The sequence below is a fragment of the Struthio camelus genome, chromosome 1 (assembly GCF_040807025.1).
Source record: "Struthio camelus isolate bStrCam1 chromosome 1, bStrCam1.hap1, whole genome shotgun sequence".
In the NCBI taxonomy this organism is placed as follows: domain Eukaryota; kingdom Metazoa; phylum Chordata; class Aves; order Struthioniformes; family Struthionidae; genus Struthio; species Struthio camelus.
The window spans coordinates 197,413,624-197,430,741 of record NC_090942.1 but is presented as its reverse complement, the minus strand read 5'-3'; the positions used below and the strand labels follow the sequence as shown (position 1 = coordinate 197,430,741).

Here is a 17,118-nt window from a genome sequence, read left to right as displayed (position 1 = left end):
ACATTAATATTTTTAAATAAAAAGTATTTCAGTGACTGTATGAGTAGCAGTACTGAAAAGCTGCCACACTTGGTAACTGTTGAATAAAAATTACTTTTTTTTTTTTTTAAGAGGAGAAAGGAGGAAAATACACTGGTGATAGAATAGTGCTATTTGCCTCTTCCTGCTTAAGTCTTCCCAATTTGGCCATAAACATCTTATTATTTTAAATCATATTTAGTAGAAACCTATTAGAATTTAGTAGTTACAGTCTCAGGTCTCCTCTGTAATGAGTGTGCTCACTTTGAGTCTTGCAGTTGCTGAGCAGGACTTTTGCCTCCTAAAATGATGTTTTCAATTGCTAGAGGTTGCCATAAGGAAAAGGCAGCAAGAGCAGCAATGCTGCTCTCCCTGTGCTTTTTCTGCTCTCCACCGTTGTTCCCTGGCAGTGATGTGGAGAGAGCAGCAGGTCCCAGCTGGAATTCTGAGGGGCGGCCACCACTGAATAGAGCAGCAAGGGAGATAACGTGGGAGGAAGCAATGCATCTGATAGCAATATTGGTGTTATTTACAAAAGGAAGTTTCAGCATGCCCTCCTCTCCTAATAGCCCTGGGACGTCTGTGCCACTCTCCTTAACCCTCCCACACAGGTTGCAAAATGAGTTCTCCAGTTGTTCTGTGTGTTGTTTGCCCTTGATCAGCGCTGCAGCATCGATCACTTTGTCACGTATGAAGTTTGGAGCAAAAAATGCATTCGTGCATGCATATACAAACACGTGCACAAAGTACTCTTTAAAATTAAAATTTACTTAACCCAGTTATTAGTGCAAGATAATATTTTATGTATGGTTGCTGAATTTCTGTTAGCAAAACGGGGTGGATGGTAAATCAAAAAGAAGCACCCTTTTTTTTGATGAAGGGGAGACCTACAGGCGTGTAAGTAGTGGTACTGATCAGGCACAGCTTCCTTTAGTGGAGGAGACCATACTGGAATAATTCGTTTCTCTCTGTTTTTCCTTTGTTCCTGTTCTTGTAGAAGCTGTAACTTACCGTCTTTTTTTATCCTATATTTTTTCATCCTGTTCAGAAAATGTTAAATGTTGGGGATCTGCACAGAGCCAGCCTAAGGGCAAGACAGCAGCAAAAAAGAGCAGATAGCAGGTTGCATTCCTTCAGTGACCATTAATTAACCATTTGCAATTTAGGCTTACACACTTGGGAGCCTCAGCAATTTTCCTGTGCTTGTATTCTCCAGAGACCTCAGTTCAATATGTATATATTGAATTTTCTCTTTGTGTAGGCCAGTATTAGTAGCAAAGGATTATTATTTATCTGAATTTAAGCTTTTCTTTCTATTCTATTATAGTAATCTTGTGGCAGAACTCAGTATTTCTAGCTTATGACCACTTTCTTTAAGTCACAGTGGCAGAAGATTCCTTTTATGTCTTTTTTTTTTCCAAAAATGTGCTGCAGTGTTATATTGATTCCTAACTTATCTGCCTGACTTTCAAACAACAATCTTGGATAAACTCTTGAAGCATTGTAAAGTCTGAAAACTGAGAGATAGAATAGAGCTTAAATCTGTTGATGAAGCTTCAGTTTAGAAAGTTACAAAATTTCATGGTAATAAAATGATACAAATTTTGTGTTGAAACACTTTTCTCATAACTTTTTCATTTCAAGTATGTTAATGAAAAAAACATTCTGACCTTTGGAATCTCATAAGCCTTATGGGCATCACAAAATTTACTGGGTAAGAAGTGTTTTCATGTGGTAAAATAACAAAGTAGTAGCACATGCAGAAATGCAGCTATTTTCTGAAATCAACAAATTCACTAAGCTATTTCTTCTCTGCAGTACATATACAGAGCTTTATCTCTGTAATTACAAATACCTTTTTGGGGCAAAAAATATCCCCTTCCTCAGAACGAGTCTTTAATTTGTAGCAGTCATTTCCTGATAAGTGAGATGTAGCCAACAATTCAACCGAGAGCTAGCTCTCAAGCTTTAAGCACCACATTCACTCTTTGGATGTTTCTGCTCCAGCAACTGGTGCGGCACAGTAGGTGTGAAGTGAAAACATTCAGTGCTGAGGGCTGGGTGTCCACAGTGTGTGCATTTTGGGGTTTTACTTCAGACTGGCTGTAGTCTGATCCTGTGGACTGAATGACTTTTAGCTGCTAGAGGACATTTTCTAGTTTAGTATTATCTGGAAGGAATCCTGTTGGGATGGTTTTAAACACGATGGTGCTAAACAGTTTTACCATATGAACCAAGGTGCAGCGAGAAGGGATAGTTGGGAGATTCCCTCTAAAATGCAGTCCTGTTCCAAATTAAAATGCAAATGTAGATTCGTACACTGACTTCCCATTCGTTTCCCTTCACCCTTCCTACTCGTATTCCCTTTTGCAGAGCCTGTCTCATACATTTTCAGCATGGCATTGCTGCTTCCCTTCCCCTTGACATCCCAACACGTTGGACACAGCTGACTGACAGACCTGCGCCCATGGTTCTCAAGCAGCTGCAGCAGCTGCGCTCAAAAGCCTGGTTGATTCAGTCCACATCCTTCTTGTGACCCACATACAAAAGGGATGGTTATTACAAGAACTTATATTGTCATATGTCGGTCACTTAAGCAGATGCCCATTCCCATCAGCGGGCTTTAAGCAAGCGAATCTTGTCAGGGTTCCAGCAGCTTTGTGTACTCCGCCAAAGCTGGCCAAGTTTTACGAGTTTGTGTAAAAGATGATAGGAATTTATAACATATTTGGAAATAGCGGTTGATAGCCCATAAATTGCCTATTTTAATTCTTCTAGTCTGGATAGCAACAACCTCAGTGATCCTATTTTCTGTGGTTTCATGAAACAATTTCTTTGGGTTTATGAGGGGAGAAATATATTTGCTAGGATGAGAGGGATGAAAACAATTGTATTTTGGACTCAATATATGGCTATATGCAGTGAAAATGAGCAAAATGATTCATAACTCACCTCCACAATAGATTATTATAAGCAGGTGAGTAAGGAGTTTGGAAAATGCAGCATTGACTTTCATATTGCATTATTAAATGGTGATCACTTCTAACAGATTTCCTTGACTTTTATCAGTACTGTGTGTTACTACTAGTTGTCTTTCTGCCACTGTCAAATAATTGTTACATTCACAAGTAGTTACATGCCAAGCAAATCAGACAGCTTTTTGCAGAAAGGAAGAAATCTATCTTCTTGTGCTTGAATAATTTGTCAGTTCTGTCAGGAAATCTAGTTTTGATTCGGATATGAGTCGTGATATGTTTAAGAGTAGTGGAAATTTTCGTTCAGTCTTCCTTTGTAAAAGCTTTAAGTTTGAGGATCGTTAATTTGAAATATGACGTGTATGTTTTTATATAGATTTTTTTTTATATAAGTACCTTATGTATTCCTGACTACTAATGAAGCATAGGATTTATAATGTTTAAAAACACTAGGTCCCTTAATAAAAATAATATAGCGTTTAACATTCTAAATTGAGTAAATTTATATTAAATATACAAGGCATTTAATTTATTCTATATTTATTATATGTTGCATCCTCTATTTTTTAATTTTAACATATTTATAGCTGATTAATATGACACTTTATTCCTTGTAGTTAATTTTGAAACCTGTTAATGCTGACAGGAGGTATAAAACTACATAAAATAGCAAATACAATATTAACATGGTGATGTGGAGTAGAGTAAGTATAAAAATGATCTCATCGTTCAGTAGCATTAGGCTACTGGAAAACTGAAAACAAAATGTAATTGATTCTGTATCACTTCTCAAGTCTCATATATTTTATACACATTTTCTGATAAGTATTTTGTTAAAGATACTTACCTTATAAAAGTTACTATCTTTTTCTTTTTTCAGAGCACATTCAAATTTAAATCTGAGAGTGACATTCATCTGGCTGAGCACCACAAGCAAGTGCTATATGATGGGAAACTTGCAAGTAGCATTGCCTTTACTTATAATGCTAAGGCTACTGATGCTCAGCTATGCCTTGAATCCTCACCAAAGGAAAATCCTTCAATTTTTGTACACTCCCCACATGCTCTTATGCTTCAGGTTTGTGTGGGCTTTTTTAAAATAATCATAATTATGTTAACTGAACTAACCACAATAGAAAAGCTGTAGTTTAACTGGGTGCTGCTTCTAATACCTTTGTTATATATGCAGTATTAACTGACAGTAAGTATATGTTTATGCGTAACGTAACACTTTGTTGAGGTTATCATTTTTCGCCTTTAAAGCATTCCTGTTTTCTGTGTTCTATGCTCTTTGCATCTTTCTACAAGCCTGGAAAGCAGCATGCCATTGTGCTGCTGTAGCTGTTATCTGTTGCAAAATCTTTATATCTTAATATTTGGGAGAGGAAATTTGAGAATAAAAATATGTAATCTTCTGAATTGTTTATATGTTGCATATATAATGCTACTGAATTCATGTTCTGTGATCTCTATTAGCGCAGCATCACTTGGGTGATAAGACAGTTCTTGTGCTATTGTACAATGAGATTTTTATTATGTGTTATTTCAGCTTTTGCTATGCCTATGACTACCTGATCTTTTTGCTCATTTTCTAGAGTGAAAAAGAATTATTTTTTCATTAGGAAATATGTACCTTACCATAAGCCACAGTTTGCCATGATAGTGAAGTTTCTCTTTTTAGCACTTGCCTTCTATTTCAGTATAATGATAATTGAAATATAAATAATGAAACTAAGTTAGAACATGTCTGATGTATGTAGTTCATACTCAATTCAATGTTAAAGCATTATCAAGTTATGAGATTTGTACTTTTCCTTTCAAATTGATATTAATTGAGGTTTATTTTTTCTTATTGACTTAGGATGTGAAAGCTATCGTAACCCACTCCATTCACAGTGCAATTCATTCGATTGGAGGGATTCAGGTTCTTTTTCCTCTCTTTGCCCAATTAGACAATCGACAGCTGCATGACAGTCAGGTGGAAACAACAGTTTGGTAAGCTTTTTTCAAGCAAGATAAAAAAATAAATTTAGCTAACAATATTTCTATTTCTATTATGGGAATGTTTTATTTGTTTTCTTTTTTAAATTATATGATTTATATATTCCCTTTATTACTCTGAAAATGATATTATCTTTGAAAAAGTAATTTACTATAGAACTGTGTAAATTGTAGTAACCACTTGAAGAGATTCCAGGTGGAACTGGACATACGATTAATTGGATTGAATAATGAATTCAAATCAGTTTAGAGTCATTAAGGATAGGTTTTGTTGACAGTGTTTGCAACTTTTAAGTTATCAATGTACTTTTACTCAATAATGCTCAATGTATTTGATAGTGCTCAGTGTTCAGTGAATTTTCTTGGTCAAAACTTTGGCGTTTGAATTCATGTTTAATAGCATTACAAATTTAAAAAAAAAAAAGAGAGATATCACATCCATATTAACACATGGGCAGAACATTGTGGCCATATTTTGATTGCAACAGTGACTGTGGGCATACCAAGACAAAATTAAACAATCACATGAAAACTCTGCTCTGACAGCGTGGAACTCACTGTAGGCTGCAAAGCCTGCACTGAAGCCTGCATTGCACTTAGAAATCGGTTAAGTTAGCAGATTAGAAATCTATCTAAACCCATGCTGACCTGTTTAAAGCTAGCTGAGCGGCAGTTATTGTAGCAAAGACAGTACTTACTCATGAAGATCTCTTGCCACGTACTATATCATGGTAGGATCTTAATCTAGAGGCAGCACAAAGAGTCTGAAATTGTCAGCACGAAGCATGGGCCTAAACTTCTTGCTTGAAGGGGCTAGAATACTTGCCAGAAGTAATGAAACTGGAAAAGCAAGGTTTAAGAACAGTTTTAGTATGGTTCCCTGATGTTATGTAGCCAGAACCTGCTGGAAAAAAATTGTTTTAAGGCAGTATAAGCTGACTTTTGTGTTTGAATAAATTTATAAAACAGAAGTGTAGTTCAGACTGCCTGGATTATTTTGCTATTTAGAGTATACTGCGGTATTCATTCTTCTGAATATTTCCTATTACATTTGAGAGTGCAATAATAATTGATTAATTGAACAGTAATTAACTAATATTAAAATGACCTACAATTTTGAAAAAAATACCTGAAAACCATACATTGGCATAGATTCTCCTCAAAGCTCATTTATCTCTTTCTAAATTTAGAAATTAATCAATTTATTTGAATTTTCTCAAATTGTCTGCTTTCCTTCTGGTAAATTACTTCTAGCTAAGATGGCTGATGAAATCAATTTTTTTTCTTTTTAAATATAGTGTGAAAAAAATGTATTTCACATGAATATTTTCTAGTACAATGTTAGAACTATTACCACGATCTTAAAAATAACCAATTCTACTTTTAAGCAGTACTGTTGAAAATTATTTCCTTCAATGTTATAGATAGAAAAGCTGATTGTGTATTGCTTTTTGTGGGAAATTCACTTTTTACTAATCTGTTTTCCAGTATGTATTTTGCATTGAAGTATTGTAAAGTAAGGGGCAGAGATAAAAAAGTCTTCATTTGAAGTAACTGTGAAAAAAATTTCTGTGTGTTTGTATTTACTTGTACAGCAGTAGGCAAAATACTTATTCCAATTTAAGAGAGGTTATAGATGTGTGTGTGTGTGTGTACACATAAATATGGATAAAATATATGTTCAGTTCATTAATGAGCTAACTCTGTAATAGATGACAAAGCAGTAACTTGCTCTGTTCAAAAATGGAGAGCTAATATAATGTGAGTTTTAGAAATCCAGATAAAGCCTTGTTCTTCCTTAGTGTGTGGTCTTTCCAGTGAAAACATTCATAAACCTCAGTTTAAAATGTATAGAACCATTTATTGACTTAGTTGAACTGTAAATAGGAAAAAATGTTCTACTTAAATCAGTATATTTCTTCTATAATTAGGTTGTTTTCTAGCAAGAACTGACATTCATTATGCTCTAAAATTGTACAAATGTTTAATACAGCAAGATGTGATGCCAGCTCAAGAAAGTATTCAAAAGACTTTTAAACAAGTGGCTGCTTGGTAAAAGAGATGTAATCCAAATTACCATGCTTTTGGTGTATGTGCATTATTTTCTTATTTTTACTGTAATAGAATATAGATATTGACACAAATAATAGAATAGTTTAAGTGAACAAAGAAGTAACCATATGAAAAGAAATGAAAAGATTTCTGGGGCAAAGAAAGATGAAAAGGAGAAGGGGGAAAGGGAGATAAATATGTAAAGAGCAGGGATTAAGTTTGAGGTTAGTTGTTGGAGTGAATGCAGAAAAGAAGTGTACATAGTCAGTCCTTCCCTTTTATCCCTTTCTTTTTTAGACTATTCTCTAGTTATTATTTAGATGCTATTTCCCTTCCAAAATTCAGTTTCTGAGCTTTATCTGATACCTGTTTATGCCGCCCTTAACTGTGAAAATGAAAGTTTATTTACTTCAGCAAAACAAGGCTGCACTTCTTTCTGAAAAATAGTTGGGGCTCAACTGTTGCAAAATATATATTGTTCTAACAATGCTATCCTAAAGTAAATAACCTGTATATCTCTTTACCAAAAAAGCAAAAGGGCCAGATAATACTTGATGGCAGTAGACCATTACATTTGTGAAATCTTACTACAGCTGTAGAATTTTATTTCTTTCTGGTGACCAACTGGGAGTTCTCTTGAATAGCTGTGTTGCCTTTTGTTTTACATGTTATTGGGAGGTGGGAAGTGTAAATGACTTAATACCCCAATGTAAATGGCATAGGTCTCCAGTCTATTTTTTTGAATCCTTCTTCCCTCCTTCTCTGCCACATGCATCAAAATCTGTTTAATAATTTCAAGTTCTCAGTTTTGGGAGGTTTTTTTGGCATTATAAGAGCTTTATTACAAGGCCCAACAGGGAACGCTGTTTTTTTGATCTCCTCTGTCCGCTGACAACTTTAATCTTTTCTAAATTAATAGAGTAGGTGTAACAGAAATTTCAGATTATAAAGCAATTCATTGTGTGTATAGCAACCTTGTATTTGAATGCTATTCTTTGTGTATATTCTCTATTCTTTTGTGTATTGTTGTGTATTATCTCATCTACATCTTGTATGAGGACAAATAGTGAAATATCGTACAATTCTGCCCTTGAAGCCCTGTAGAAGCTGAAACTAAAAGAATGAAAACTGAGTTTGTATCTTAAATATGTGTTTTCTTACTGGAAATGATGCACCTGCTATTCAGAAGAGTGGTCCATCAACTAGAATACCAGGACACTACCTTTTGTCTTGCTTCTCAGTAGCGTGGTTAGAGTAGAAAATTTAGCAGTATAAGTTAACAAGGTGTTTATGTAGTAAAAGGAAACATAAGGTGCCTTTGCCTGTCGTGGTAAAGTTGTTATCTTTGATAATATCCATTGGTAGTATGATAAGAAGGATTTGTTTTGTTCACGTCTGGTCCATTGTTTACAGTTTGGAATTCATTTGGGTCTGCTGAGCATTGACATAAAAACTGATTCTGGCAAGGTATTGCATGCAATATTTTTTAGTGACCCGATTCCATCACAGAATAAAGAACAAGAATTAATTCAAATGAGATTGTTGCTTTTGGCTGTACTATATTGGGGAAAAAATCTGAAAATAGGAGGAGCTGTAGCTCTTAAATAGATTAAGTCATCCCAAGAACAAAAATGAGTCGTGGTTCTGTCTTTTATACGCTTGTTCTAAAGACTGCTAACTGAATTTGCTAGATCAGATGCAGTAGAAATAAAAACAGCAATGAAAGTATTTTTACTATTTATCATAGTAAATCAACACAGTGTCTAGGTTTACCTTAACTTTCTTAAAGGTGATATATAAAAAACACCCTAAAATATGTTGCAAAAAGTGTAGGCATATTTTAATTTTGTTTTATTACTTACATTATTCTGACTCTTCAATAGAGATGAATAGTCCTGATAGAAAGCATATTGCCCTCCTATTGAGGGTAAATCAGAGAAATGGAAACATCAGTGACGGGGGCAAAAATAACTGTAAATATTTCAATTCCTACTTTTCAGCTTTTCCTCTAAATATTGTATTGTATGTTTTGCTTTAGTCAATTAATAATCTATACTCAGTTTTTTTTCAATATTTTTTATATTCAGATGTTGACTTTATTAGGTTCCTTTCTGTAACTAGTAGTGTTGCTGCATTTTCACTTTGGTAGATCAACTTGGAGAAAAACAGAAAGACATAGTTTGATACGAAGTACGTTTCGAGGTCTCAATTTTTATAAGGTTAAAATGAAAAATCTGTGATTTTACCATAATTATTAATTAATCCTGCCATTAATATAACTGAATTATCTGCAAGATAATGGTAGCAAATCAGGTGAATGTTAGGCAGCATCCTACCTACCTACCTAATCTATTTTATCCTAGCATCAGTCAACATTTTTCTTGTTGGCCCAGTAGGCCCAGGTATTTAAATTTGAGGAATGATGTGAAAGACATCCCATTTCAACATCCTTGCATCTACCTTTGTGCTTGCAATGGCGCAGGGTCCCAGCCCAGCTCTTTCTCCAGTCAAGAGCTTGGAGTTTGCCAAGTCAGGTCCTGATAACCGTTTTCTCAGGCATTACCAAAGGAACGGGGTCAAACGTCACACTTAAGATCTCAGATATAACCCAAATGAAATCGGTTGTACTGGAATCTTTCAGAACAGTGATGACAGGAATATTACTACCCAAATCAGACTACCTGGGTGCTAGTTTATAATGAAATTGCCATAATTGTATCATGTGGTAAAATCCCTTTTAAACTCCTAAACTGTGGTAGCTCTACATATTCCAGAAGATTCAGGAACTGTTAAGGGTGCAGTGTTAGGAATGGATAGGGTATCCCAAAGTGTTATTTCCATGAGCAGAAGTCTGTAGTGACCTTCCTGCCCTTCAAGTTCTCACAAGCGGCAGCTGTTTTTCTCTCTCATATGTTCAGTGGATCAGTTTGGATGAAACAAATTCAGTATTCTTCTCTTATTTTCTTGGTCATATGTTATCTGGAGAAAGAATGGAAAGGGGAAAAGAAAGTAGTAGTTTTCCCTTTCTCTCCAACAGGTTTACAGAAAGAAAACATTTTTTTAAATTGGAACCTAAGGAAGCACTTGGGAGAGCTGCCCTGGCTGTAGGAATTTCACAGTCACAGAACGGTTGGGGTTGGAAGGGACCTCTAGAGATCATCTGATTCAACCCCACTGCTCAAGCAGGGTCCTCTAGAGCAGGTTGCCCAGGACACTGTCCAGACAGCTATTGAATATCTCCCTGTGGAGGGAGACTCCACAGCCTCTCTGGGTAACCTATTCCAGTGCTGAGTCACCCTCACAGGAAATAAATTTTTCCTGATGTTCAGATGGAACTTCCTGTGTTTCAGTTTGTGCCCATTGCCTCTCATCCTGTCACTGGGCACCACAGAGAAGAGTCTGGCCCATGCTCTTTACACCCTCCCTTCAGATATTGAAACACATTGATAAGATTCCCTCTTGGTGTTTTCTCCAGGCTAAACAGGCCCAGCTCCCTCAGCCTTTCCTCTTATGAGAGATGCTCCTGTCTCTTAATCACCTTAGTGGCCCTTCACTGCACTCTCTCCAGTAGCTTCACAGATTCACAGAATCACAGAATGGTTGAGGTTGGAAGGGACCTCTGGAGATCATCTAGTCCAATCCCCCTGCTAGAGCAGGATCCTCTAGAGCATATTTCCCAGGATCACGTCCAGGTGGGTTTTGAATATCTCCGAGGAAGGAGACTCCACAGTCTCCCTGGGCAACCTGTTCCAGCGCTCTGTCACCCTCACAGCAAAGAAGTTTTTCCTTATGTTCAGATGGAACTGCCTGTGGTTCAGTTGGTGCCCATTGCCTCTTGTCCTGTCACTGGGCACCATGGAGAAGAGTCTGGCCCCATCTTCTCGACACCCCCACTTCAGATACTTGTACACATTGCTGACATCCCCTCTCAGCCTTCTCTTCTCCAGGATAAATAGGCCCAGCTCTCGCAGCCTTTCTTCATAGGAGAGATGTTCCAGTCCCCTCATCATCTTCGTAGCCCTCTACTGGACCCTATCCAGTAGGGCCACGTCTCTCTTGTACTGGGGAGCCCAGAACTGAACACAGTACTCTAGGTGAGGCCTCCCCAGGGCTGAGGAGAGGGGCAGGGTCACCTCCCTCCACCTGCTGGCAGCACTCCGCCTAATGCACCCCAGGAGACCATTGGCCTTCTTGGCCACAAGGGCACACTGCTGGCTCATGCTTGACTTGTTGTCCACCAGCACTCCCAGGTCCTTCTCGGCAGAGCTGCTTTCCAGCAGGTCAGTCCCCAGCCTGTACTGGTGCATGGGATTATTCCTGCCTAGGTGCAGGACCCTGCACTTGCCCATGTTGAACTTCGTGAGGTTCCTCTCCGCCCACCTCTCCAGCCTGTCCAGGTCCCTCTGAATGGCAGCACAGTCTTCTGGTGTGTCAGCCGCTCCTCCTAGTTTAATATCCTCAGCAAACTTGCTGAGGGTGCACTCTGTCCCTTCCTCCAGGTCATTGATGAATACATTGAACAAGACTGGACCCAGGACTGACCCCTGGGGGACACCGCTAGCTACAGGCCTCCAACTAGACTCTGGTGCTACTGAGCACAACCCTCAGAGCTCTGCCATTTCTCAGTGTGTCTCCTCTGTTCTGAGGTTATTTAACCTCCAGCATTGTCAGAGGACCCTTCTTGGTTTTGTGGCAAAGAGGCTTTAGTGGCTAAAAATGAATAAATGTAAATGAATGGATATGAGTAAATTTTTAGTCAGTAGTGTAACACAGTAATCAGCTGCTTTAAAATACGCACAACTGTGTGACTTTGTGCTTTTAGCAGGGAGTATACTGTGATGAAATTTCCTATTTGTACTCCCAATATGTGTAACCTTTTCTGAAAAATACTAATATATTCTAATATTGAGATGTCATGTCCACAGCATTATGCCCTTTTTTTTGTTAATTAATTTCTCTTTCGAATATAGCCGGTATTGAGTTTTTTACATTCCTATGATTTGAAATTAAGAGGCAAGTACCTTATGAAGTTTTTTATGTGAAAACAAAACCTTGCTTTCTGATGTATTATCTTCCTTATTGACACTTTCTCTGTTTATGGTACGTTGAGTTTTCAAAAGTTGGTATACTAATAGCCTTTGATGGAGTTAATCATATGATCTCTTTGTCTTAGAGAAGCTAAAATTATGGATAGGATTAATTTATAAAGGATCCTTCCCAAAGATAACCAGATAGAACAAATATGTGTTTTATTTGTTTTTATGTAGCCTCTGTAAATCATCTGTTGTTGATTGAAATACTTAGATCTTTATAGCTTCTTATAAGTTTTGTAGTCTACAGTCCAAGATGAAACTTACAGAAATTAAGATAAAATTTTCAGAGGAAATTCTCATCAGAAAAGGTAACTTAAACTACTAAAGGTAGCTATGTAGTGATTTTTAAAAACAAAACAAAACACAGATTTTCACTTTTATTCTAGCAGTGCACATTCTTAGACTTTTAGAGCATGGTTCATTCTCAAACAGCCTTTTTCATATGAATTTATTTGAGTATATATGATGACCAATGTTCCAAATACGACGCTTAATCTGTAAGTGAAATGATAAGAACTCATTTCATAAGAATAATTTATCTAAATAGTTCAGTATTTTTGCTTAGTAAAACAATAATATTAATTCTCTTACGAGGAACTACTTATCAATTTAGAATTTGGCAAAGAAAGCTCTTCCTTGGTTGTAATAGTATAAAGACTTCGTAAACCTGGTGTCTGCACTGTGAGCTTATTTAACTTTTTTTTTTTATCATCTGCACATGTTCTTTAAAATTCCCATAGATATAAATAGATATAAACAGATAGTGAAAATAAAATATATATTAAGATATATAATTATTCTTATTCTTTAATTAAAGAGTAATATCTTGGATTTTTGAAGATGGTTTGCAGCAAAAGCCTTTTTTTTGTGGCCTACCTTAGTATCACATTTTTTATTTAAGGAATAACGTTGCATGGCTGTAGATTGAAGCTAGTAGTGTTATACTGAAACATAATAGTTTATATTAAATTTGTAGTTCTAAATGAACGAGAGAAGCTAGGTAATATATGTAATTTCATAGTGCACATGGTATTAAGAATAACTATCTGATTTATAAAGGTAGTGACTTCACAAATATAACAAATATAACGAATGAGTATAGATGTGAAAGTGTCCTTAAGAATATCTCACAGACAAGTTCCGACAGTTTACGCTCTGCATGCCAATTCTGTGCTCATGTCCTACAAAAGAGTTTTCATTCTTCACAAAAAAGTGTATGTTTGAGGGGAAACATGGGCAATACAGTAAAGAGTAACAATGTGATTAATCTTCAGGTTTTTAATATAAGAGTATTCCAGAAACTTACTATCTCTACAATATGCTAATTATAGAATAAGAGGTATAACAACCATTGCAAATATAGCATCTTCATGTTTAGACCTGCAATCTTTTTTTTGCTTTTTTTTATTTACGGAAAGCTGCTGGACAAATTTTCTCCTGAAATTACCATTTTTTCAGGTCTCTGTATAATTTAACGTTGGTTGAAATGTTTCCTTTCCTCTGTGCATGTATATCTTAGCTGCACTGTAGACAGGCTAATGTTTTCTAGACAGGGCATGGTAAAGAGGAGATATAGGAATGGGCTGAAGTATCCTTTATATTTGCCTTTGTATCTAGGGGAATTGGAAATAGGCAAGAATGGAGAGAAATTTTGTATGGCAGTGCACAGAATTTTGCAAGTTTAATGTGAGCCCTGCAGCAATCCGATGCATATTAGTTACTGGTAAGTTTGTTAAACTCTGTTTGAAAAATTGTTCATCTTGGAAGACAATCTTCTAATAAATTTTACTTCCCCTATGTCAACAGTAACCTTTTTTAAAGCATGATTTTGGCAACCAGATTCTGCTAATACAAATTTTTATATTTAAATTTTCACATTTAACTTACTTTTTGGTGGCCAATATGATTATATAAATTGACTTTCTTTGATAATATGTTAAAAATTATAGATACCATCCTCTAAATTAGGCAGTCAGTTTTCTGAAGATTAAACCCTTAAAATTCAACATTGAGGAAAAAATATCCAGTATGTGATTATGCATTTATTGCTATATATATATATATATATATGTATGTATATCTAAATGCTTCTTTGAGGTCAGTCTGAATATGTGGGGAAGGAGAAATTTTAAAGATATTGGGAAACTATACCTGAGAACTGTTGGGTCTCTTCAGGCAGATTGAATGCTCCCTAGCATAAAGTATATATGATAGATAGCACAGTATGTGTAAGAATAGTGTTTTGTGCAACAGTTGTTATTTAATGCAGTTTTATTCCCTTCTTTCTACTCAAAAAGAAAAGTCACACCTGAAACAGGTATAAGCAAGATTTCTGGAAAAAAAAATCAGACTAAGCATGTAATCTGTTTTCTGCCTGTCTTTTTGATCATTTCTTTCAGGCAGTAATTGTTTCGGTGCTGTATGTGCAATGGGAGTTTTAAAACACTTCCTTTTTGATTTTGCAGTTCTTGCGTCTGTTAAAAAAAATAAGAGGTCTTTCTAATGTCATGATTTTCCTGCATACATAACTTTGTGGAACATTACACTAGTGAAGCTCCTAGTTATATTTAATTATTGTGCTACTATTCAGCAATGCTGTTGTGCTATACGGTATTCACCTCGAACTTTGTTGCATCTCTACGTGAATGTTAGGTGGTTCTGCTCAACTGCTTCTTTCTCTGGTATTTGGAATTTTTTATGTATTTGGAAGTGTGATGATGTATTTATGTTTGCTCTCTCAAGATTTGAGTTAATGTATGCTATAGTCAACTCTCTGTTATCTATGATCATGATCTTGGATAATCCAGGAGAAGGTTTGTAGGTAGAGTTACTGCTTGCAGATCTGAGCTGACTTTTGCAGAGCTGGCTTGTGGCCAGCTCTGCAATACCTGGTTCTGCAGATAAGCAGAGCCAATTTGGACACCAGAAATAGCATAGCTCATTCACAGAGATATTGACTGAACTCATATCTTTTCTGGAACTAGAAACATTGGAAATTGCTTTGTAATGATGGTTAATGTAGCTCTGTGTAGAGCTAATGTGGTCAGCTAGTTCAGACATACCCCACATAAAAATCTAAAATCTCAAAATATTGTCTGGGCTCTGTTTGCATCTAAACTAATAAACTTGGCTGATTCAGTCTTTCTTATGTAGAATGAACTTGTATGTTTCTGTGTTAGTGGCATGGTTAAATGTTAAGTGGGTTAATCAGGCCACTAATTATTTCAGAGTTGACTGGTGTATGTTATGCCTAATTAAAAAAAAGAAAAAAGGAAAGAAAGAAAAGACTTATTATTATGGTGTCAGTGTGTTTTACTGTTTGTAGTACTATCAGAATTTCTAACCATTGCATAGAGATTGTATTAATATGAGATAAGAATATCTCCAGCCCCTGAGTTTACCTTTAAGTAGATAGGACAGACTTAATTAAGTCCGAATTAATTGCAATACAGAGAAGTGGGCTTCTGGGAAATCATTCAAAGAGGTGGACGTAGAACCTTCTAAACTTAGGTACAGTGCCATGTTCATGGTACAGAACTCTTTTAAATCCATTTTAAGAGTAATTTCTGATTTTTCAATATAATGTTAATATAATTAATCACAATATCATTATTGTAATTTAGGTTCTAATCCTTCAAAGAAGTATGCTCCTTCTTGATGCATAATGAGTTGTCCTTCCGAAGTCATAAGGTTACTCATAATGGCTGACAGAGAGCACCATCTATATGAAATTCTTTTTTGACCCGTTCAGATTTTAAACAATTGCTTCTATATATAAATCTTCAATTTTGCATGTGTCAGTTCTGTAGAAGCTTTAACATGGGTTTCTTCTGAACTGCCATGGAGTAATGTTGTTGTTCTTAGTAGATCTTGTACTTTAAAATGATCATCTTATTATTTTAGATGATAAATACAATGGGAAGTTTCTGTCAGGGTAAAATAAAATTGAAGCATATAACCTGGTTTGAAATTGATGTGACAGTCTGACAAATTGTTTTGATAAAAGCTTTTGGAGTATTGTAAATGGATATTATCTATGTTCTTTTACTGCTGACACTTTGTGGAGAATCCTGTATGTGATTTTAGACTGATTATTGTGACCATACAATAATGAAGCAAGACAAGGCACTGTTTCATGTTCACAGCATGTACCTTGCCTACACTCTGTACTTTTCACATGGCAACCTTGCTCACCAAATAGAGTATGTCTTGTTTCCCTCAGCCCATTGATAATTTCTTGGTGCTGGCATGGATTATCTGATCGCAACATTTATTTCAAAGTAAAGGGTTGCATTTGGAGAGCAAGAGAACCTTTAGCTGACTAGATAGTGTAACTAAAATAAATAGAAATTTATAAATCGCAGGTGGGACGTTTCCTTTAATTCACTTTTTCATAGCTGTGAAAGCCACAGTTTCCACCCCTGCCTGAATCCACCACCTATGTGAGAACCTTTATGGTTGCAGATATATGTCTGTGCATTTAGGAATTTTTCTAATTATTTTATTTTTAGAAAAATAATGATAACTTTATGTGTTCCCTTTTTAAGTCAGTGCAATGCATTCAGTCATTTTGAGATGTTTAAAAGATTATCTTTTAAATTTTTTTCCTTTCTGACATGACCTTTTTTTTCTTTTTTTCTTTTCTTCTGGGTTTCTCAGCAACAGATGAATATATTTTTATTTCCCTCTCATCACCCAAAAACTAGTCATGATTTCTTTCTCCCACAGTCAGTGAATCTGTCTTGTATTTCCACTGTGTGTTGGTTTTCACAACATAGTTTCACTTTCTTACTGAGTCTGGCCTCTGAAGTCTCTCATCTCTCTTCTGTTTCTAAACTTTAACCTTTAGTGACCACTCTTTTCTCCCTACGCTTTCTGAACACCTCACCTACAGATAGTAATTTGAACACTGCAGGGCTGGACTGCTGGGTGATTTTCTTGCTGCTTCTGGAGTCTTTCTGTACTTTCCTAAATGGATG

General features: G+C 35.9%; 1 protein-coding gene across 13 annotated transcripts in view; it reads left to right on the top strand.

Moving 5' to 3' along the window:
• Positions 1–17,118, top strand: part of NBEA (neurobeachin) — a 530,623-nt gene that overhangs the window by 143,540 nt on the left and 369,965 nt on the right. For 12 of the 13 annotated variants that reach the window (XM_068930067.1, XM_068930069.1, XM_068930074.1 and 9 more), the window contains exons 9-10: positions 3,874–4,071; positions 4,855–4,988. In XM_068930067.1, the coding sequence (XP_068786168.1) occupies positions 3,874–4,071; positions 4,855–4,988 (332 nt within the window). Of the gene's footprint in view, positions 1–3,873; positions 4,072–4,854; positions 4,989–13,830; positions 13,863–17,118 lie in introns of those variants that run through there. The other variant, XM_068930079.1, reaches the window with a different exon arrangement.